The 24,008-nt window shown below is 40.8% G+C and overlaps 1 protein-coding gene across 1 annotated transcript in view; it reads right to left on the bottom strand.

The window, feature by feature from the left end:
• Positions 1-24,008, bottom strand: part of plch2a (phospholipase C, eta 2a) — a 65,229-nt gene that overhangs the window by 20,326 nt on the left and 20,895 nt on the right. Inside the window, exons 6-11 of the mRNA XM_087175416.1 lie at positions 14,881-15,051; positions 11,039-11,132; positions 10,089-10,292; positions 8,775-8,895; positions 5,933-6,104; positions 1,865-1,972 (exon numbers count right to left, since the gene is read on the bottom strand). Coding sequence (XP_087031542.1) covers positions 1,865-1,972; positions 5,933-6,104; positions 8,775-8,895; positions 10,089-10,292; positions 11,039-11,132; positions 14,881-15,051 — 870 coding nt within the window. The remainder of the gene's footprint in view (positions 1-1,864; positions 1,973-5,932; positions 6,105-8,774; positions 8,896-10,088; positions 10,293-11,038; positions 11,133-14,880; positions 15,052-24,008) is intronic.

Raw genomic sequence — 24,008 nt, 5'->3', positions numbered from 1 at the left:
GAAAGCATGACGGAGAATGGCAGTGAGACATCCTTTATACAGATGCAGTGGAGTAAATGAAAGATGTCCTTACTGAGAGATCACTGCTCAATGCCTCGCACATGCTCAATTCAGCCACGTGGTGGCAGAGTGTATCCAGAAACCTGCTCTGTCTGTCCGTCATCAGACCACAGGCACATGCACCATGAAGAGTGAATGTCTAAATGTCGAGTGCAGATATAAAGGACTAGTATTGAGCTTTTATTAATGAAGAGTGTGGTCCAATCAGTGCTGTCTAAACATTATTCTGACAAACCTTTAACCTGAGCAAAGCCTTCTTCTGATCACACGGCACACAATATACTGTGTGTTGTAATTCTTATTCTTCTGGGTGTTTCAGAGGTTTCTCCACTGACAGAAATACAGCACTGTGCAAAAGTTTTAGGCGCTAAAAGTAAAGTGAGGATACTTTCAAATATAATCAAATGAATGTTTTTACTTATCACTTAACCTCATACAATGTGCAGTAAAGAGAAAAAAGATCAGATCAGTTTTTGCTGTGACCAGCGTTTGTCTTTAAAACAGCAACAGTTCTCCTCAGTACACCTGCTCGCAGTTCTTCAGGTACTGAGCTTGAGGTTGTTCCAGCATCTTGCCACAGATCTTAAATAATAAAAACTGCAACAACATTAGCCTTTCATAGCATTGTTGGTCCTGGTGCGTTACCCAGGAGCCCCGTTGGTCCAGCCTAAAATTTTGTCTTCTCAAAAGAAATTATAAATTTTCAACCTAAATTTAAAACTTCATGTAATAATTCCCAGATAGTCACATGTTTGAGACTATCCGATTAAAACATTAGCTGTGTCTCAGTTTACATACTTCCATACTCACACTTGTTTTGAGTTCATAAGTGTGTTCACATTGACAAGTATGGCAATAAGCAGTGCACTACAAATACCCAGATGGTTCAGTCAAAAGAGGTCAGAAAATTGAGTCTAAAGCGATGGACACTTCTCACCCTCAATGGTCGCCACCTTGGAATGTAGCAGAAGGGGAGGGACCACCAACCTATTTTCAAAAAGGGCGACCACTGAAGGAAGACACATTGTCAGCACTGATGGCAACTTAGTTTCCATGTCACATAACACATGGGGCACACCAGTGAGTAGACTGTGTACACAGTGTACTACTTGTGAGTGTACAGACTGAAGTATCCGATCTGAGACAGAGCAATTGTCCAGCCTGTACCTGCCAGCCAACACCTGCCATCTAAACCTTAGCAGAACTCTGACCAATCCCAGGACCAACATGCTGTTAATTTACTGCTTATTCAACCCTTATAGGACCTGCAAGTCACCTATCCTCGTGCAAGTTCGGTTTCAGATGAAGAATCCTGCATGGAGCATCTTAAAAATGTAATATTGTCTGGTGTTTTTTGGGCCTATCATTTCATACATTCACAGGCAGGATGAGAAAATATGGCACATGACTGGGTGAGATTTCTGAGGTAGTTGAGGATGAGCTTTTTATACAGTACCTTCCACTTTGAAAGAAGCAAGCAACAGTTGAAGAGAAGAGGAAGAAGAAGGGACAAATAGGAAGAGAGAAGAGCAGGAAATGAGAACAAATAGCCACAGAGAGAGAGACAGAAGCAAACAGCAGAGATACAGATGATCAATAACAGAAACAATGACAAGGCAGGAGAGGAGAAGACTCCAACACCACTGCTTAGTTTAAACATGAACCATCAGGAACAGGAAATAGACACACGATTCACTTTTCATCTACTGCACACAAGGATGCAAAACCTGCATGTAACTCTGGCAGATAAGATTGAAGAAATAAATGTGGTCAAGTGGAGGAAAAGACCAATCAGGGAACATACATCTCCGTTCATCAGCTTGCAGTCGTCCTCCATCTCATCGGCGCTGTCCTCGTCCGACACGTCCCCCTCCTCTGCGTTCTCGTCGATGTTGGGAGGAAGTTTCTTCCCCTGGTGGAGAAAAGAACAAGTCAGTGGAACAAACAGCTGAACCCTTCATTTAATCTATTTGTCCAGTCAGGGACCGTCCTCTCACTCATCTCTCCACTGCACTGTATACAAGCCAAAAAACATTAGGGAAGATTTGAACTTTGTGCCTCGCTGCTCTCTCTGGGGGATGGCTGTATTTGCACATTAAGTGTTTGCAATCTGCATGCTCTACTGGATGGTGGTGTCTCAGGTGAATTGTGGTACTTCCTGTCTTTGCTGCCACAGGTTTTTCAGATTAGTTAATATCACCGATCTGTTCCATGGTGGACTTTAAAGTTAATCAATAAATCAATCGAGCAATCACTTCATTTGTCCCCAGTGGGGCAATTGGGTATGCAGCAGTGGGATATATGAACTGAGCACACATAAAAACATAAAAACACAGGGTATATAAATACAAAACCAAAAGATAAAGGACAATTAGTTGATAAAAGCAAAACAGAGACAGTACGTTAGTTAAGTTAAAATCTACCTTTTCCTGCTAGAATTTAGGATGGGGATGTCACCTGGTATAAAAGAACGTTTGAATCCGTTTCTTTTGGCTAAAGGGAGTCTGAGGGCGGAACCAGATGTTAGAAACTAAAACAGCTGATGTAAAGGGTGGGAACAATCTGAAAATATGAATTTAGCTTTCTTAGGGACCTGTTTGTTGTAAAGATCCCGCAGACTATCCTGGGTGGGACCAGTTATTTTACTACAGACATCTACCACCTGATTTAGTATATTTTTCTGTTACAGTCCAATGTTTATATAATTTATTTTGATAAATGAGCTGTCTGTTACTATGAGGAATGTCATATGATCTGTCATGTCATTTCTTTGAATGTATATTGTCAAGCAATTCATATCAAAGTGTCTCATATAATCCCCCTTTTTTATGGTTATCTTGGCGTTATCTTCGGCTAGAAATCCCTCCTGAAAACCAGCACGGCAAAACAGAGGATTTAGTGGCTGATAAAGCTGTGCTTAGACCCTGTCCATCTCTGTATTTTGCACTTTCTATTATTCTCATTGACAGGCCTCAGTGGGAAAGATATAAAAGCGACTGGACAGTGAAGGATGTACAGGTTCAGCTGGAACAGACTCACTGCCGGAGCCATGGATTTTTCATTAACAAGCGAGGTAGTTTGTCCTGTGGTTAGCAATCATTCTCAATCACAGTGTCATGGAGGTGTTGGTCTGCAGCAGCACCATGTGGTTGACAATAGTCTTACCCACAGTGAGGCTGCACAGTACGAGTGTTGCAGGGCAGTGGGGAAGCCGAAGTGCTGCATATCAGAGCTCACACACTGGTGCGTACACACAGGTAGTGGCGCTGGAGCAACTGCTGGCAGAGCGGTTCTCATCGGTGCCAGGTATTGGCGAGGTGCCGCCTCTTTACTGAAAGCATCTGGTGTCAATAAAGCCTCATTAACCTCAATACTGATCCCTCCCCTGCTAACAGAGGCTGCTGCTGATCAACATGCTGCCCTGCTGCTGCTGCTGCTGGTTAAAGCTGTGTATGAAACTAACTGTGCTTTAACAGTTTACATACATTACAATGAAAACATGAGATGCTGAAGCTGTGGTTCTTCTGATAGTTACATATGACTTAACCTATACATTCAGTCCTGCGCTGCCTTAGTGTTCATTGATTTTCAACTGGACTGTATTGAATATCTCAATACAGTCCAGTACAGTCAATACAGTCCAGTTTGAAATATTGCAATATACAGTATTATCGTTGTTATAATGTAATTATATTGTTATACTGTTTATATGTTTCAGCTGTTTTTTTAATGATACATTATTATTTTATGTTTCAGGTGTTTTTTTAAATATATAATTACATTAATGTATTTCTTTTATCTTTTTTATTATCATATTTTTGCAAGGTGCAATGTACAGTAATGAAAGTAGTGTAATGAGGTTGGACTTGGCAGCAGAAAAAAGAAAACGATCTAATCCATACTTAAATTGTCCTTTCGTCACTCGGAGCTCTGTCGCATGGCATACCTCTCTCTCTGATTCTGTCAGTATCCAATAACAAAGGCAAGAAAAAAAAAAAGAAAAAAATCACAGTGTGTACAGTGGAGCAAAGTGGTTTGAAGCGCTGGACGCTGATTTACATACATTTGCATAAACGCTAATTGACCACTAAGCCACCACCACAGAATCAAACCAAAAAAATAAATAAATAAATGTCATCGTCAGTCCGAGCAGTTCAGTTATAATTTGTGAGGAGGGGTCGCCCTCGTCCAGTGAGGTTGGGGGACTGGGTATAGGTGGGGGGGATTCAACAGACCACATTTCCTCAGTAGAATGTAGTTCCAATCAAAACTGTCGACATCGTGTTCTGTTGATGTGGATTGTCCAGAGTAACAAGAGCACTGAAACAGACGCAGCTAAACTATATTCACACCCATTGCAGCGGCGAAGTCTCAGTTGTTGCCTCGATATTTATTTATGAAATGAGTTGGTAAATTTTTTTTCATTTCTCATTCAGTTTTTAAGTGTTATTGCATTTCAGCAAAACTCACTGTTGTAATCGTAATAATCGTGTTGCTCATTGGAGCGGCTGACTGTTTCTTGTGTACTTGTTTTGAAGAGGGCGCAGAAAGGTTTTGCTTCTCATTTAATTTCTTAGCTTAGAGTAAAATTGCCATTCATGTTTAGTTTGAGTCTTTTTGTTTTAGATTTTTTTTTATTTAAGCAGCATCCACTTGTCCTATTCCCCTCTTTGTTTACCTTTGTTACCCTCCTTACTACCTAATAAATTTTGCTTAACCAATTCCAACGGGAAATGTTGCCTCCCTCTTCCCCAATTGTGAGCCGGGTTGTAACAAGGACTTTGTGATTTCCCAGAGGAAACAATACAGATCATTCATTTTCAGACCCCTTCAGTTTTTTCAGCTTCATGTTGAATAATAAAAAAAAAATCCCTTTTTCCCTCATCAATCTACCCTCAATCACCCATAATGACAAATAGAACAGAATTGTAGTCCACCTGTGGTAAACTCAGCTTATTGGACATGATGTGACACAAACCTGTATATAATTAGCTGACAACGCTCATCAAAGCAAAAACCATGAGGAGGAAAGAACTGCCTGCACAGCTCAGCGACAGGATTGTTTTAGGCTACAAAAACATGAGGCGACCAAGAACCTGATGGTGACTCTGGCTGAGCTCCAGTGATCCTGTGTGTATACTTTTGACGAAGGTCTAGAGGGACTGAAACATTAGTATGATTAATAAATTGTGACGCTGAGCAACAGCAATGACACTTTCCAACACACCAGGACCTGAGATAGTTGGATTTGTGAATATTTCTCTTGTGTGAAGCACAAAAACATCATAGCGTCGTTAAATGTTCAGATTATGAGGTTAAAGGCTGTTAATTTCCTACTGTAGAGATCTCATGTGGCCTGAGAGGCTAAATCCACAACAACCTGAGCACCTGCCACATCTAACAGAGTTAGCTGTAAATGCACTAAATCAATTGAGGGTGAAATCGAAGAGTACATCACCATTTTTATCGTCTGGGAGTTCCCATCAGCTGTGAAGTGAAGCTTACTACCTGGACCTACAGCCACCAACACATTTCACCAAATATCTGTGGTCAGCTGGACTCAGGATATTGCTCTTTGATGATAAAATAGAGCAGTGCACTGTTAATATGCACCTTCCATAAACATTTCATTTTTATTCTTTCCTAAAGTCAGGTTGCGTTTTTCCTTCTTTTCAACTGATCATGTCATTTTCAAACACTTCCAACAAACGCATCCCTGACCACTGTCGCCTGCCTTTGAAGTCTGCTCTGTGAGCTTCAAACTCCAGATAATAAAATGGTGAGCTAATTGCCTGAGGACTGACTCCTGTCACTGAGGAAAAACAGTCACTTTTTAAACATCCACACTGTGCACCACCCGCTCCGACTTCACCTTAACGAGGATCTTGCCCTTGAGTGTTTCTGGCGACGGGAGACGTCCAGACTCATCGGCTTTGATGTTGGAAAGGTCCAGTTTGTCCCCCAGGATCTCAATCAGGTACTGAGCCATCTTCTTCTGCTGAGGAACACTGCAGTGGTTCTCTATGGACAGGATGACTGGATAGCTGAGAGATAATCACACAGAACAGATTGGAGTTACAGGACGATGATGACATTTAACGTCCCCGACAACCCCTGTGGTCTCATTAAGCCACTGGTTAGCAACCGGCCTTTTTTATCAAACATAAAAGCTTAAAGACATCGTGACGAATTTACTGATGTATTTTATGTCGTAGAATAAAATGTGAGAATGTCTTGAGCTTGTGTTAACCAAAGACCTGATTAAAGTCATCCAACAAAAACTATAAATGCTAAACTGCTAATATATATCTGGGTTTTAGGAGCCATTCGTGCAGCACTCTATTCCTGCAGAAGTAATCCCATTCCCATCAGTCTCATCTGGACTTCTCGTGCTAATTTGCCTGCTAAACCAAGACAGTGAACATAGTAAACATCAACATGCTTATTATTGAAAGTATTCTTATGTTAGCATTTAGCTCAAGTTCAGCCTCACAGAACCACTAGCATAGCTGCAGACTGTTGCAGCTACTTTCAGTGTTAGGGGTTTCAATCTGGACTAACAGTAGATTCATTCCTGCCTGACTGTATATCTGTCTGCCAGATATACAGACAATCAATATTTACATTTACACAGTATTTATTTCAATTTATTTTTTTGTATGTATTTGTGTAGCAGTGACACTAAAACAAAAACAGTTATTCTTAAAAGCATACCACTCTTTAAAGCTTTTATTCTGGCAGATTTTCATGTCAGTATGGTATCAATAAACCTAATTTTCTTGTGACATGGTTTCAAAAAAGTCTTTGGTTTAGAGCCACTTAAAAAATGCAAATGTCCTCTGCAGATTGCTCGGACAGATATTGATCATATGAAGTTTATTATCACTTGTAAAATGACTCCAACATGAATTCTCTTTTATCTGTAATTCAACATTCAACAAATGAGCACATCTGCACAACATTTTAATCATTATTTTCAATTTGCATGAAGCATATGTGGTCTAACATGTGAAACAAGTCTTAAAAAGCTACATCCAACAGCAGACCCCTCATTCACAACATGTTGACTGTGTTGATTCCCAGTCTCTGTCAGATGTTTGTCCCTGTCAGCTCTCTGCACAGCCTGTTTTTATTCAGTGTCCTGGAAAATCTGATCGCTCTTTGATGTTGAATGCAGCCTTTCACCCTGCTCCTTTTTCAGCCAATTATCTGTGGAATATGTTGTCCACAATTATATTTTCAAAATCACACACTGAGGGCGAACGTGCGCACAAAGCGAGTGTTTCTCTTTCTTTTTACTGGAAGAGACGGGATCTAAAAATAGAGATTTTCTCTGCATCCTCTAGACTGTGTGAATGTCGATGGGATTATCACCCTCTGATGCTGTGAGGGGGAGGAGGGTGTCTGTGTGCATGCTTTCTTTTCTGTGTGTGTGTGTGTGTGTGTGTGTGTGTGTGTTTGTGTGTGTGTGTTGTTATGTTTCTGCATCTGCACATGTTGAGTTATGGTCTGTACATACAAATTAAAAGGAAATACATAAATAAATGAGTCAAGAAACATAACAAGTGCAGTTTAAGGGCTAACTATATGGTTTGATTAGGATGGAGATGATATGAAACACATGCTGTGACCTTCGCTGTTACAAGATCTCAACCCAACTCACCACCTATGAGAAATTTTGGGATGATTTGTCAGGGATTGTTCACGCATGCAGACTTAAAAGCTGGGACAGTCATAGGCTGCTATTAATTTTTAATGGGACATGGCATTTCAGTGCCATGACGCAAGCTGAGCTAGAGAGTTTAAAAAAAAAAAGGGGGGAAAGTTGAGGAAAGCTCAAGTTAATGCAAATTTCGTATGATTCAATGTGAGTAACAACCAGGGACAGACACTTTATTTCTCTCGCTTCCAATGCAGATACAGGACCACAATACCAGCCAGTCTTACCAGCCTCGGTGCCACTGTTGTATTACATCAATTTCAGCAATGCATATCGTATTAAAAAAATACAAAACAAAGCTATTGCGTACTCTCGAAACAAACTGTGCAACAAGAGAAAATCAAATATGAAAGACTAACAGCAAACTAATGAGACGGAAGATCTACAATTAACATGAGCATGTGTGACAGTCACACTTTAACCTGTGAATACTCAGCCCTCAGAAAAGCTCAGTGCACCTCTGACAACAACCCTGTCTCTGTCTGCATATGCTTTTATTCTAACCCATTCTAACCTGTCAGGGAACGCCTGTACAACCGGACATAATATGTTTCAAATGTAAAGAAGCTTTTAAATGTATTCAACCCTCCCGACTGGGCGATCATATTCCAAGCCTCATTTCTTCCATTTTTCTCCATGTATAACAATCCAGCAGCCTGTGTATTTCAACCCTGGCGTGTGACTGACAGCATACGTGTCCACACTGCTGCAGTTGTTTTCCACATGCTTGTTAAAGCTGCACACACACACACAAACGTACACACTCATGCACACACGCCTGTCTTATGGTTTGTCAGTTGCAATCGAAAACAGAAATGTGACACTAAAACATGAAAGTCGTTTTTGGAAGCTGATTGAATATGTGAGCATGAGAGCCAGTGAAAAAAATAAATGAATGAAAAAGTAAGAAAATTCTAACAGATGCTAGTGTGTGTGTGTGTGTGTGTGTGTGTGTGTGTGTGTGTGTGTGTTTGTATGTGTGTGTAAAACATACTCGTTCTTGACGAAGGCGTACTTGTTGATGGTCTCGATAACGTCTTTGAAGAGAATCTTGGAAGTGAGGGTGTAGCCGTGGTGGACGATGGGTTCGCCATCCTGACCGTCCCAACAGTCCACTGTGGACAGGAGAGAAGAAGAAAAGACAGAATGACCAAGAAGCTAAACCCTAAACACTTCAGCGTTGCTGTCAGAACTGTCCTGACCTATAGAGCTCCATTCGGCCCTACAGAGGCAAAACACAGACCATATTTGGTTTGTATCCGACATCACTTTTACTATATAAAAAAATAGAATGCTATAGAATAAGACCTACAAGAGGAATGATGCGTTTTCATAGTTTTTGGTTTATATATCACTGATTGACATTGACTGGCTGTATTTGTGAAAGATCCACCAATGAAAACTAAGACATTATTATGGATTTTATAGATTTAAGTTTATTGAACAATTTTCTAAAGGACGTATATCGATTGGTTTTAAAGTAATAACCATAAAGGTATGCTTAGAATGAACTAGAATTAACGCTTTGCGGTTCTCCGCCTCCGCCACACGGAGTAGTTTCAGTTTCTGTTGTCAGAGTCGCTCTCAGTTGTGGTGTATATCAGGGATTCAAATCAAATTTTAAAAGTGAGAACAAACAAACAGTAAAAAGATTTTAGTAAAAATATTTTCCTGTTATAAAAATAATTTGTGTGCAATATATAAATCTTCCTGTAGCTTGTTGACATAAAATTTCATTTTGAATGTACCATGAGGTCTGAGCGTGCCGCTTTAACCAAACCTTGAGTCTAGCTGACCTTCATCAGAGCAAGTGCATGTATGTTTACGAGACACTTGCATGGACCTCAGTCAGCTTTGATTTCTGCTGCCTTCAGTCCTCAGGCAGTGCAGTGGGTAGTGACCTTTTTACAGTAGATAATGCCAGGCATCCCCGACCGTGTCCTCCTCCCCTCTTGGTTCACCCCAACAAACATGTTTCTAAATTGTATTGCAAGCAGAGACAGGTTGAAACCGTAACTAATCAGGTACTTATTTAATATTTATTTCTTCAGGGCGACTGGTTCAGGCCATGGTTATTTCTCGCTCAGTGAAACCATTATAGATGGTCCAGAAGGAAGGAAAGAAGATGATTTGCTTTATCAGGCAAGTGAGCTGCATGTATATGAAAGACAACAGCAGTGTCAACCCAAAAAATATCTGCACTGCTACTTTTAAAAGCAACATAAATTTTGAATCCTATGTTAAATTGTGCCTATGTACTGGAGGTGTATGTCAGGTATGTGTGTGTGTTCCACATGTGTGTGCTGACCTTCTACACAGCGACAGCCGGCCTGCAGCACCCAGGCGTACATGTCCACCCTGGACTGTGACATCAGCTGGTCGCCCATCAGGTACGTGTTGTGTGAGGAAGCAATGAAGTAGTTGCACAGCGGCTGGTTCATGTCCTGGTTCACACTGTAGTGGTCTGGGTTGAAGATGTCCCCTGCTGGGCTGCGCATGTAATTCGTAAAACCTGAAAGAAAGTTGAACAAACAGATTTTTACTGCAGGTTTATCCAACAAAAGTTTTACTCTGAAATCTCTTCTGACGTCTGGCATGAAGTGATCGAGAGTGAACGGCTCGTTTTTAGAGAAAAAGTTCAGTATGAAAGAGGAATGAAACAATTTAAAGCCAACAGTGATTCAATTGTCACTCTTGTCAAAGATCCCACATTTATCCACATTTGTTCATTTATTGAAGTGTAATTTATTATATTAAAACACATAAATACCACACTGAGTTAGTAATATATTTATTTGCAATGGCTTGAATCAACACAGAGATGTAAAATGTTTCTTTACAAAAGTATTTCTTATCTGATTCAACAGCAGGTAGCACTTTATCAATTTATCCTGACATTATTTCAGTCAATTAGTCAGAGGACTTGCACTGCGACTGCGCATCCATTTGGTAGAACACATACTGAATCTTTTCAAAGACACTGGTGTGAAACTGAACAAGCTCTTATTGCGATTAAAGGCAGGAATTGAAATATTCAGAAATATAAAAAAAAATCTGGTTTTAATCAGTTCAGGTCAAATGACACAACAGAACAAAACAGGGGCTGCAACTTGTTCACCTGGCAAAACTCTGACCTTTCAAACCAACTCCACTGTAATTCAGAACTAAAGAGAAATTCTTTGAACATACACTAACAATGTTCAGTGAGTTCCAAACACAACAGAGCCAGATGAAAAAGTGAAAACAAAGTGGACTTACCATCAATCCCCACAACTCCTTCCTTCTGGTTCTCAGAACACGGCTCAAACTTGTTGATAATCTCCAGACAGTGGTCCTTGGTCACCTTGGTCATCTACAAAGTATAAACTTGTGTCAAAAGACAATATGATGCGCGTGCTAAACACAGAATAATGACACACATATTCCTTGTCAAGAAAAAAATCTACATGTGTATGAGGAGCTCCATACATGTCATGTCTCTTTCCATCCTGCCTGCCTGAACCCAACAGTTTCTCTGGTAGCCGCTCTGTGAGGCTATCTGATTGGTCAATCAGATTCCCATCTCTGTTAATCATTTAAAGGGGGTGTGGCCGTACCAGGCCTCAGCCCTCAGCTGGGACTCTCGCACACTGTGTCCCATTTGTGACGGTTTAAACCATGTGAGAGAGTGAGGCTTTAGCGAGATGACACGCTATCTCCATTTTGGAGTTTGGTTTTCCTCCCCACTTCTGAAGCACTAAGCAGGGTGAGTGTCTAAATTTGTGGTAAAGTGAGTACACATGAGAATGAGAGTGCTGTGCGGAGATTAAATCCAGACATTCTCAGCCCATAACCATTGTTACTGTGGACTGAGCAGCAGAGCAGCTCACAGGCTGCTGTCAGCTCAACTCTGACACACTCACACTCTTTGTATAGTTATGAGAACACATATCTGTTCAGCTTTAAAAACAGATTATACAGTCCAGACCATCCGTATGTTCGTCAAGGTCTTTGCTTCAGCACATTCTATTTGAAATCAAACAATGGAGACTAAATTGAAGTGCCAAGGCTCAGCTTTCGTTTGAGAAGTTTTACATCAATACAGAAAGAAATGTGTGAGAGATGCCGTCATTTTTATCACAAAGAGCCAAAGTTTAGTGTTCAAAAAGTTCAAAAGTAATTGAACAGACACACATGAAGTCAAATTAAATCTTCATATTTAGTCCCATATTTCAAACTTTTCTTGTGTTTTATTCAGTGTTGATATCCATAAGAAGGTATATTTGTGGTTTCAAGAACCAAAAACAGTCACTTGAACACACAAATGGGAGAGTTACACATCATCTTATTTCTTTTTTAGGCACAAAGAAACAGATACCAAAAAAATGTGTACTTCTGGAGACCAGCAAAGGTAACTCTGCAGCATCATTTCAAACAAATGGCCTCATGAAACTGCTGCAACCATTTTCCAATGACAGGAAGAGTAAAGCACTGGCCATAATTAGAGAAAAACAGAGCATCCGAGTGGAGCTGACGTCCAGCCGCCCAAACAGAGCCTCTGCTTTTAAAATGACTGGATCTGCACAATCAAATAGTTGGGAGTGCAAATTAGCTGAAGAGACAAAACGAGTTGGTACACACATTAGCTGTTTTTCTTTTTCAGATAATGGTACCATTAGCGAGGAGATGAGCTCCGTCTCAAGTGCTATGATGGTAGTAATGCTAACTTCGCTGTCGGGCCCTCATACATTAAGGAACACCTCAGGGGTGCGATGGCTACTCAGTTCAGCTTCTGACCTCCCATCTCGCAGGAGCTAAAAGCATGGAGCGGTGACAGAGCAGGAAGAGATAGTGAGAAAGTTCTGCCTAAGTTTCTGTAGCAGCTCATGAGGGTCTTTTAAATTTGATGGGTACAGTATTCAGAAAGCGCCTTTTTTAGGACCTTTGGCAGTAAATGGCTTCTGATTGGCCACTACTGAATTGATAAATTCAGTAAATCTGGATGATAGCGTTGGGAATATCCATGCTCGGGTGGATGATGTCAGTTTAGTCCTGAACAGAGAAAAATTTCAAAGGAGCAACTGTTTTGTAGACTATGAATTCATAATTAGTCAAGATCACTTTCTACAGAGTTTTATTTGAAGTGCTGAAGAAGATATATTTGTGTTTTTAAGAACCAAAAACCATCTCAATGTAGTTTTACATCTCCTCTTTCCGACTTCGGATGGACAGCCCTGGCTGTTGCTAGTGTGGAGGCATAAAAAGATGTTTGGAAATAATCCAAACACCTACAGATCTACATCATCCTGTTGATGTGGACCATAAACAGTGTTTCTACATTCAGTGGAAACCAGTGACATGATTACGGAGCCTCAAAGCTCTGACAGACAGGAGGAGAGACGAGAATGTGATATGTTGATATAACAAAGGAAACACAAAACTCTGCATCACAAATCACATTCATTTCCTGTGTTAACTTCACAATTTCCCAAGTTTGGGAAAGAAAATGCAGAGTTGGATGATCACTTCACAGCCCTGTGAATATCACTGTTACAGTGATCTGATCCAGCTGTGGTTGCTACCACCAGTCTAGTATTATCTACTAAATGCAGGTAAAACTTGTTTACACCGTCCTGAAGTGGTTAATAATGTTCAACAGATTTAGCACCTGACCTCGGAGGCCTCAGGATCCAAATAAACTATTTATAGGCGGCAAAATGATGTATCACGAGTGTGTTACTGCAGAAATATTGTGGCTTCTGTTCCAATAATCAAGCATGCAGAATGCGGATCATGTCGGTTATACCACAGGATGGTGTTACAGCACAAACGGTACTGCCTCAGTCACTGATTACCATGTCAGTGATGTCTCTGTGGTTGATGGTATGATTTCTCAGATCACACTGGCATCTCTGTTGTTTTACATTTGACTTTTTCAGTGAGAGTTGACGATGGTAATTTGTTGAATCTGAGGCATCAGGCACAGTTGATGGGCTTCTGCTCTACGACCAGTCTGAAAGTCGTTAAATATAACTGATGGCTCCACTCACTGAGTAGCACTAGGTCAAGTAGAGTAGAATGATGAATATGCTCGTGGACAAGGACTTTGGGCCGGTGGGAAACGGAAGATAAAGGTGAACTCCAGGTTACAGGTTCTTCAGGAGTTGTACTGTATGCGTCTCCAGAAGGAGCCGAGTGAAATCTGATAATGTCAGTTGGGGCTGAGGACAACAAAGACCCTTTTCCACTGGTCAAAAAATCTGCTGAGACCCACTAACACGGGGCTTTTGTCGGCAATGGAAAACAGTAAAATCGGCATTCACTCCTGGGTCAAATTACTCTGCAGTATATGCCGGTATTTTTCGACTCCGGCTCTAATCGGCAGTGATGTTAAGACAACACTCGGCTGAACAAGCTTATTTTCAGAGCACAAACTCTGTAAACAGACCTGTCACCTGCCCAGCACAGTGCTGTTAAAGCAGAAACACAGCAGCTACACTGCACTTGGAGATGAGAGGGTAAGCTGCAGCCTCAAAATAAGTTTTAAAAACACACAACTACAGATCGAAGCGTCTCACATGGAGGCTCCAAAACTGACAGGACCACCAACCGGGGGGGGGGTGTGAAGGCTAGCAGCTCACTCTTTCTCCTATGCGCCTGCATCTGTGTGTGTGTGTGTGTGTGTGTGTGTGTGTGTGTGTGTGTGTTCTATAACTGCAGGTGGTGACATGTGTGTCCTCTCCGGCAAACGCGGATGGTTGTATAAAAGGAATCAATCAGTTTTTAGCGGGTTCACCCACATTTAAAGAACCTGCTTAAAGCTGCTAATTATGGTGTAAAAAGTGTAAAAGACAAAAACATGGAGGTGTGGAGTTAGATGGAAGTGAGCTCACCAGGGTACTCATTACTGGCTTAACACGCCCATATCTCAGACCAAACTGTTGGCAGTCAAGTTGAATTATGGGTAATAAAGGCAACAGGAAGACAAATGTGTGAAACAAAAGATGATATCTCTGTTTCTGCTATCCATCCTGAATCTGACAGTTTGGTGGAAGTGTAATGTTACATCAGTGTCATGTTTTACTGCCAGTCTTAAACACACAATCAGACACAGTGTGTACCTTTTGCTCCGTCTCCATGAAGCGGGCCAGGTCGTCCGTGTCGAGGTGGTCTTTGTGATTGCTGTAGGTGAGCATGAGGAGATACAGGTCCCTGCGGGTCGACATCATCTTGTAGAAGGAGCAGAACTCCTCAAAGCCCAGCGTCCCCTGGTTGTCATCTGTGTCCGCCTCCTACACATCAGGAACAAGGAAAAGTTTTGGTTTGATTTGTTTTTATTTCCTGACAAATCTAAAATTAACCAAAACTCCAACAACTCAAATGTCTGTTTTTTTCACTACATTTGTTCTTAAAGCTTCTAAACCCACAGACAGGGTATTTAACATTCTGCTGTATTGTACTGCCTGTCTGTAAAATGTCCTTAATTTTCTTATAAATCATCAGGAACAAACAGAACGTACTCTGTGTCTGTGATGTTCAATGATAACTGAGCTGTATGAGGTCGTTTCGTTTTCTTATTTCTGAGAGAAGAACTCCATGAGAGGTTTAGTCATAATTAGTTCAGTTTGTATTTAAAACTAAAACTCTGTAAAACTGATGTTTTAGATGACAAAAACACAACATGTTAGTCTTATTTTAGTCATAGGTAAATTCACTGACAAAAACCATATAAGCAAATTAGGTTTTGTTAACACCAAGTTTTCAAATCTCAACTAGTTTAGTCTGAAAGAGCTGCTCCTGTCTACACGCAGACATAAACACGTTCTGAATGCTAACACGAAAATATACTGAACAAAAATATAAACGCAACACTTTTGTTTTTACTCACATTTTTCACGAGTTCAACTAAATCTTAAAAATCTTAAATTTTGTTCACAAATGTGTTTAAATGAGTGTTAATGAGCATTTTACATTTGCCACGATCATCCATCCAGCTGACAGGTGTGGCATATCAACATGCTGATTACACAGCATTTAAAATGTGAAGAATATTTAAGAGAAATAAACCCTGTGTCTGTGTAGAAAAAAATCTTAGATCTTTTATTTGAACTCATGCAAAATAGGAGTAAAAACAAAAGTGTGTTCAGTATATATGATAATATATTATTCAGAAAAGAAATGCCTGAACACAACCACTGAAAAAGTAAAGCCTTCAGATGTATGAAACAAAACAAGGCCATCAAAGACAATAAAAACCACGTGTGTCATTAAAAAACCCCAAAAAACGACTGTTTTATTCCACAAACTGAATCTCTATGAACCGTTTTATTATTTTGTTTAAAACCCCAGTGCTGCTATCATTTATGTTGTTCTGACACCTTCCTTCTTGGTGAAGAGGCCGCAGGGTGCAGCTAAGCTCCAGCACTGCAGGTGGGGTTCTGGGAAGATAACCGAGGCGTGCAGGAAAAAGAAATCATGGATTAACGCCATTGTTTGAGAGAAAAAAAAAGACTATGTGATGTTTTCTTTATATTATAGGTTTATTTTTAGTTTACATTTCAGTCTATCCTTATTTCTCATTAACATCTCAGCCTTTTTATGAATGACAAAATCTTCATTGACACTAGTCTGGAGATGACATCTTCAGTCATGATCACATTTACTGCTCACCCACAGTAACTGTTTGCAGCTCGTGTTATAACAACAGGTTTGCGAGCCGGAAAGTTACTGAGTCAGCTTATAAAGGGCTGCAGCTATGGTTGTGTCCTGGAACAAGGTTAACCGGAGCTCTGCAGTGGGTCACACCACGACCTGTGTAATCCTTGCCTCGGTTTACTGCGGCAGTCTGTGACCGGCTCCATATGCCAAACGGCACTGGAGGCAACCATTCACTGTGGGGCGATGACGTCTGTGCTGGTTGGAGCTTGGCCTCTGAGCAGCTCAGTGTATGATACACACACTGGGCTCAGATCAGTGTGTTAGAGAGTGAAACACTTCAAAGCGAGAGGATGTGATTCTACAGGCTTTTTATTATTTGACTGCACCAGATGCAAAAATAATTTCAGTGCGTTGAGAGAATACTTCAATAAAGAACTTCATATGAAAAAAAAAAAAATGTCTGAATTGCAGTTTAATTTTGTTTCATCATGCTTATGGGGAGGAGACATTTCCCAGAGTTCCCCTGCAAATGAAGTGTTGTACTGTTTGAAGAGCGACCCACCTTCCCCCTGATGAAGAATTTCATTATAATGGCTTTAAATGAAGAGATTGGGCTGTAAACACTAAATCCTAGAGGCTTCGTCACAGAGAAGGACATGCATGAATAAACTGTATGAGTAATGGGTAATGGCACCAATACTAATCCAGTGGATTGGATCAGTGCATCTCTAGGCAAGAATCCAGAGTTTTTCTTAATCGCTTTGATGCAGTTCACACATCAGATGTCATTCTCACCACTCTTAATGCAGTTCTCATAACACTAACTCACCCGAGCAAAAGCCAGTAAAACAATCAAAACCATGTTCACACGTTTCGAAATTCGCAAAGTCAATCTGTCACTTCAACATTGTCACCAATGAATAAAACCCTCTCACCAGCACTTTGCTGTAATTCTGACTGATGAACATACAAACTGTTCTCATGAAATGTCAACAAGATAAAACATCTGTAGTAGAGAAATATGTGCGGTCACAATGGAAGTTTGTATGAACTAACGTCTGTCCTGCAGTGTTGACTTTTGAAAACTAGAGCCAATCAAATCGCGGCACACCATGGGAGGCTGTGGCTCAGGAAGTAGAGCGGGGTGACAGTAGTTCGATCCCCGGCTCCTCCAGTCTGCATGTCGATGTTTCCTTGGGCAAGATACTGAACCACAAATTGCCCCTGATGGCATCAGTGTATGTGTGTGATGGGTGAAAGTGCCTTGCATTGTAAAGCGCTTTGAACGGTCAGTAAGATTAGAACAGTGTTACGTAAGCGCAGTCCATTTATCATTTATCATCTCAATATGTGAGCCTCGGGATAAGATTAAGAATGTTGTGCAGTCCCACATAAAGCGGTGACACCTGGTCACCCTGAGAGAACATGTGCGGTTCGGTGCACAACTCAAAACTTCGCTACACTTTTGCAACACATTGCCTCCCAACTGCAACCAAGCAGCTACACACAGGAAGCAAAATGACTCAGAGACACAAGGCAAACACCTAACATCAACACTCTCAGCTGTTGGCTTTGCGTAAATGTCACTTAGTTGCCACTTAAGTTGTGACCAAGTGACACACGAGTGACAGGCACAGACAGTATTACTCATGAGACATGAGTTATTAGACACGGAGTCCCGCTCTGAGCAGCGGGGACTGGGCTGTGGCTGCAGTGATGCAGATCCAAGAATCACTGATGAGGTGAAGACATATGAAAAGCACAGCATCAGTTCACCTGCATTATTATTCTTTCTTTGAGGTGAAGGAATTATATTCAGAAGCGGTCCTCTTATTCAGGACACATCTTCGCCCCAGGAGGATAAAACACAGCAGCAGAGCTGGAGAACACCATCTGAGAAAACATCAATCCAGCCTCATTCATTCCCATTCATTATGAATGAATCCAGGCTCTTAAGTTGTTAGCAGGCTTATGCTCTGCGTTTTAACTCTGCTAACACGATTTAATTCAGCAGTTAGAATTGCAGTTTCCTCTTCCTACAAAGCCTTTCCCTCCTCGTGTACATATGCACGTCACCACTGTGATAAATCGCTGAGCAAAGCCTCTGCTGAAGAAGCCTGCTCTCATTTACAAGTGTGGTAATACCTTCATCTATCACATCCAACCAGCTTCCTGTGGCTCATGTGCACCAACAACACACCACACCTCTGCTCCGTCAACAAACTAGAAAAGGTCTTCAGGCCACTTCATGGAGTTGGCTGGAGGGCTTTTGTCATTACGTGGTAAGGAACTGGTGAAAATACATTAACCTGATTTACTTCAGGATTAGGGGGAAATATCAGAGTGATGCTGAAGGATTCTGATGGATTGAGTCGTGCAATTTGCAATGAGCATTGGCACTGAAACATTCAAGATGAAAATATTAACAAGACTGCGCAAAACAACTTCAAGCCTGAAATTCTTCTGTTGTTTAACCACTAAGAGCAGGTGAAGTCAAAGGAAAACTGCAGTTTGTATTACAAATTGTGTTTTATTCTCGTAGTCGTGTCATTCTATCAGTAATTAAAACATCATACTCACCAAAGTACCTGCCAAAATCTAAGAATGTGGAAACATTGCAAAAACAAAACAAAAAAAGAAGTCTGATGTGGCAAGAAATATGAGCAGTCAAACCAAGGTTGAATTACCAAGTGGGCAAAACAGGCAACTGCCCAGGGGCCCCAAAAGTACCAGGTTGCTTCATCATATCATTTGGGTTTACATAATTCAAATAACTAAAATACTGTAAATTTGTTAGAAATTGACTCTACTTTATTACATCAGCTGTGACCTCGTGGTTCTGCTCTTGTAGCAGCACCCTATGTTAAAATCTAGTTTTGTATTTTAGTTTACTTTGTCCTCCTTTGCTGTAAATGTGTGTTCTATCAAATTGTTTTACTGCAATGATTATTTTCATCATCAATTAGTCGAACAATTATTTTCTTTAATGATCAAGTGGAATGTGGTTTCTTGCTGGGAGCTGGCGGTGGTGACAACATCGGCGTTGCTTTCCACCGCTGGAGACAGCTGTTGGGGAGTCAATCAACTTATAACAAACTTACAAATAAAATCTATACTATTAGCATTGTGCAGTTTATTAATTTAGTATTTTGTATTGCCATTCTACCTTGCTTCTCTACTGAAGTTCAGTTCACAGTTAAACAACAAAAACAACAACAACAACAACAACTACTTAGTCTTCCTTTCTGGCTTCCCCCACAGTTAATCACATCAGATGGGCATATACAGGCTGAAGTGTGTCTACTTGGCTTCCCATCAAAAGTAAATGCCTGGAGGAGTTGCTCTCTGCCCAGGCATTCAATGAAAAGCTAAATGAGCTTGTTTTAATGTGGAAAGTGTAGACATGGACCTTATGTGGGAAGAAGAGCAAAGTATTTTAGGTTTACTTAATTGTATTATTGACAAAACACACTGGACAGTTCCAACTGGGATCATTTCCTTTTCAGATATTTCATTTGACTGTTGAATTATGAAGTGGCCTGTCATACACTGGTTAAAATATAGAAAGGTTAAAGGTTCTCCTCAAACAGCTTCTGTTTCTGGGTTTCTCCTGTGTTATTCTAAGTCAGCTTCCTAACTAAGCCTCCCAGTGCACATATAGGGAAATCATAAAATCCTGTAAATGTACTCAAGACATATTGATGATAAAAACAACCGCAGATAATTTGGATTAAATTACACCCAAGACAATAGCACTGCAAGAAGAGTTAAAGTTAACATTTTTATAATTGGACAATTTTCAGAGCAGAAAGGTGAAGTGTGTTTGCTTAATTATGGAAAAAACTGGGGAACTACAATAACAGCATTTATAGTCAGTTCAGATGCATCTTGACCAGAGCTGATACCACAAACTCGAGACTTGACACCATTAAATCTTGTATTATTTACAGTATTGAATAGTAGAAGTTCTGCTTCCTGGCCCTAATGTTTCCAGTCTGGATTTTGACCACACTATAGCATCGAGACTGCTCTTACAGTCGTGAATGACTTCCATTTAAATACAGTGGGAAAGTTTCAGTCTTGGTATCATTGGATCTTAGTGCTGTATCAACACGGTGGACCACAACAGACTACTTTCTGGCACAGTGCTAAATCGAGTTGAGCCCTATTTAAATGACTAGTTTGTTTTGATCGATAATAACATATCAGAGCTTATAAAATGAGTCAAAATCAGCCGACTGTCACCTTAAGAATATATCAATGGACTTACGTCTCAAAAGAACTTAGAAAAACTTGTGTATCTTCAGTTGGCTCAACCATTGTAATGCTGTCTGTACAGGTATATTTACAAAGTCAATCTGACAGCTAAAGCTGATTTATACCACTGCTATTAGAGTCCTCTCTAAAACCAATACCGTGGATCACATCAGTCTAGTTCTTAGATCTTAATACTGGCTTCCTGTTTGTCAGTGAACTGGCATGATATCTCTTTCAGAGCCAAGTGCTCCCATATGCTCGTGACGCACGTTAGGTAGGGGCCCCACCTCCCCCTCATGTCAAAGCCTGTGTCAATGTTTACAACTTTGACGGGAGGATGAAGCAAAGCCATCCGTCAGGTCCCGAGAAGAGAGGAAAAATAAACATGAGAGTGAATTGCAGGATGAGCAATCAGGTAAACTAGAAAACTAAAACTAGTTAAAGAACTAACTAAATTAGTGGTAAAAACAAGCCTGTTGCTTATTCATTACACAGTAATTACACATCATGCATCTATACATACTTGAGTTGCTAGTTTACTATGTCGACCGAACTAGATCTAATGCAGTCTAATACGACAGCACTGCAATAGATCCTTCATCAGTTTCACTCTAATGTTACTTTTTTGCTGTTGATTGTTTATGGTCATATCAGACGCTGGAGTTTGTGGTGCTTTTGAATTGCATTGTGTTACTATTATTTGTATACCCTGATTGACATGAATGTATTGGACCAAATATTAGAGAAATTTATAATTTGACATGATCAAGACCAAGGGCAGTAATTTACACTGATTATTATGCAGACAGCGTACCAGCACAGGCTCATAAGTCAACTTCCTCAGACTGGGAAAGAGGTCAAGTCCACAGGTTATTCCTCTTCACTGTAAGTAGGTTAAGCCAGGAAACTAGCCAAGAGCTTGTCCCCCCCACCCCACACACACACACACACACACAAACATACAAACACACACACGCACTCAGTCAGATCGGTCCCTGGTGTATTTACCGTGCATTACACCAGAGGCCATCTGTGTCCCAGCAGCAACATATGGGTGACTGTCAACAGGCTGCTGGACTTAGTGATAGTAAGCCGGCTAGCTGCTCTGTAGGAGGAAGGCTAAAACTTTAACCAGGCAGCCTGCTAATCCCTCTGCTGTGGAAGAGTCAGCGGCTGAGCCGTGTGTTATCTCACATCTGCAGCAATCGCAATCAGTCAAAGTGTCTTTACTGCTCATTCACAATCTGCCAGTTAGTAAGTACATACTGTCGTCTCGAGTGACCTGATAAGCCCATTTACTCTCTTAATGAGCCGGCCTGCACTGTGCAGCACTGGTAATTAGCTGTACAGTTTTTTATGATCGATCATTTCTTATTCATGTTAGGAGCTGTATGTTGGTGACAGCCTTCACTGTTGAATCAGTGCCATGCTTAGTTAAGTGGATTAAATCCACTTGTAGCTGTTGCTCTAAAGATGCCACTGACCAAACTAAGTAACTAAATTTAAACATTTATGACCTTCAGCTTCAGGGTACGTTCACATTAAAGCCAGTTTAATTGGTAAACAGATCTTTTCTTTCAATTTCAGCCCTCTTTCTCTCCCCAGAACTGAGCTTTTCCAAAAGAGCCTCTGGAGTGTGTAAAAAAACAGTCAGAGGTTTTACAAAATGATGTGCAGGTCGAGGGCTGTGTGTCAGTAAAGTTAAGAAGTCAACAAAGTACAGTGACAGTGAGCACACAGAGCAGGAGTAAACTGAACAAAGGCAACGCTCGGCAGAATAACAGGCTCTGTCTGTTGCTGCCCAGTGCCACAGGCTGAGTATACAGCCGATCACACAGCACAGCAGCTATCATTAACTTCATTTATTTTGATTGACCCTGAAATAATGATTTGGTCAGCAAGGTTGACCACGTGTTGGCTGTGATGCAGTTTTGTTGTTTGCCAACTGAGAAAATGAGAGAGCCAGACATATATTAATAAAATTGACCTGAACTATTTCAGAGCTGACGACATGTGGCTCCCATTTGACCAAGGATGACATATTACATAATCACACGAATGCAATACATATAAAATTACATTAACTTGCCCCAGAGATGATTCAATATAATAAATCATAATAACTCGATGAAGCCAATCACAAGTCAAATCAGGCCAACAGCTCGGTTAGTAATAACGATTTAACGTTTGGTGAAAAAAAGAACTAGATTTCAACATGTTGCCTCAACCACAGACACATTTCAATTTCATGTTCAAATAACAGAAGCCAACTTCCTCAGCTGCAAGTAAACATCAGCTGTTCAAGGGCCATGCTGCACATTACACTGATGCACCAACACTCTGTTTTATCTGAAGGAACCATTGGTGACATTCGCTTTACAATAATCAGTGTTTCTCTTACACCACAGTGTCGCTGCAAATCTGTTACCAGCAATTACCAGTTATCACCACCGCCGCAACGCTGTAGAGTTTCATTTATTTATTTGTTTTTTCAAAGATGTTTTTTTTTTTTAGAACATCTAAAGATAGAGATAAACAAGAAAGTGAAGGGAGAGAGAGAGAGGGAATGACACAAAGCAAATGGCCCGGGCCACTGCGGTAAGGACTCAGCTCAAGCACATGATACACGCTCCAGGGTGCCCCAACAGAGTTTCATTTTCAATGACAGATACAGTGGAGACACGTGGAAACACCCGACGGACACAAGAGGGTGGAAGAGAAGAGAGAGAAAGCTAGATTCAACTAGCCATCATTAAGTCATATAGATATTTATTACCTATTGATATTCACAAAGACCACTGACGTACTACACATGCGCACCACCCAGGTAAAACAAAACCCTTAAGGCCAAAACTACAGTGGCCCAGACGGGTCAACACAATGTAAAAGGTCTCTACACTGTCCTTGCAAAAAATAACTTAAAAAAAAATTAGTTCACCTATCTGCCAGCAATAATATTCCCCCGGCAACATGGAACAATAGGGGATTGGGCATTTTATTTTATTTTGTGGCTTAACTTTTGTTTGTGTTGTGGCTTTTACATTCATACATACCCATCAATGCCACCGTACAAAACACAACGCCACTGAATGGCAAGTGTCAATACAGCTGCCTGTATTATCTTCTATGTACAACCACCACACCGGCGGCAGGTCGCCACTTCACGCCACTGATCTATTTCCAGCCTTGCTGCCAATGAAAAGACACATTTCTTCTCCAAAGAAAAGGCTATTTTGAACTTGTACCTGGTTCCCATGGCAGCTCGACTTCCCTGTGCTCACCTCTTGCTGTCTTTCATGTGTGTACAATGGATGAGCCACAATCATGTTATTAC

Source organism: Seriola lalandi, unplaced genomic scaffold (genome assembly GCF_002814215.2).
Source record: "Seriola lalandi dorsalis isolate HSWRI2012SDOR001 ecotype SW California unplaced genomic scaffold, Sedor1 jcf7180002054469, whole genome shotgun sequence".
Taxonomy (NCBI): domain Eukaryota; kingdom Metazoa; phylum Chordata; class Actinopteri; order Carangiformes; family Carangidae; genus Seriola; species Seriola lalandi.
The sequence above is the reverse complement of the archived record's forward strand: the minus strand, read 5'-3'. Positions and strand labels throughout refer to the sequence as shown.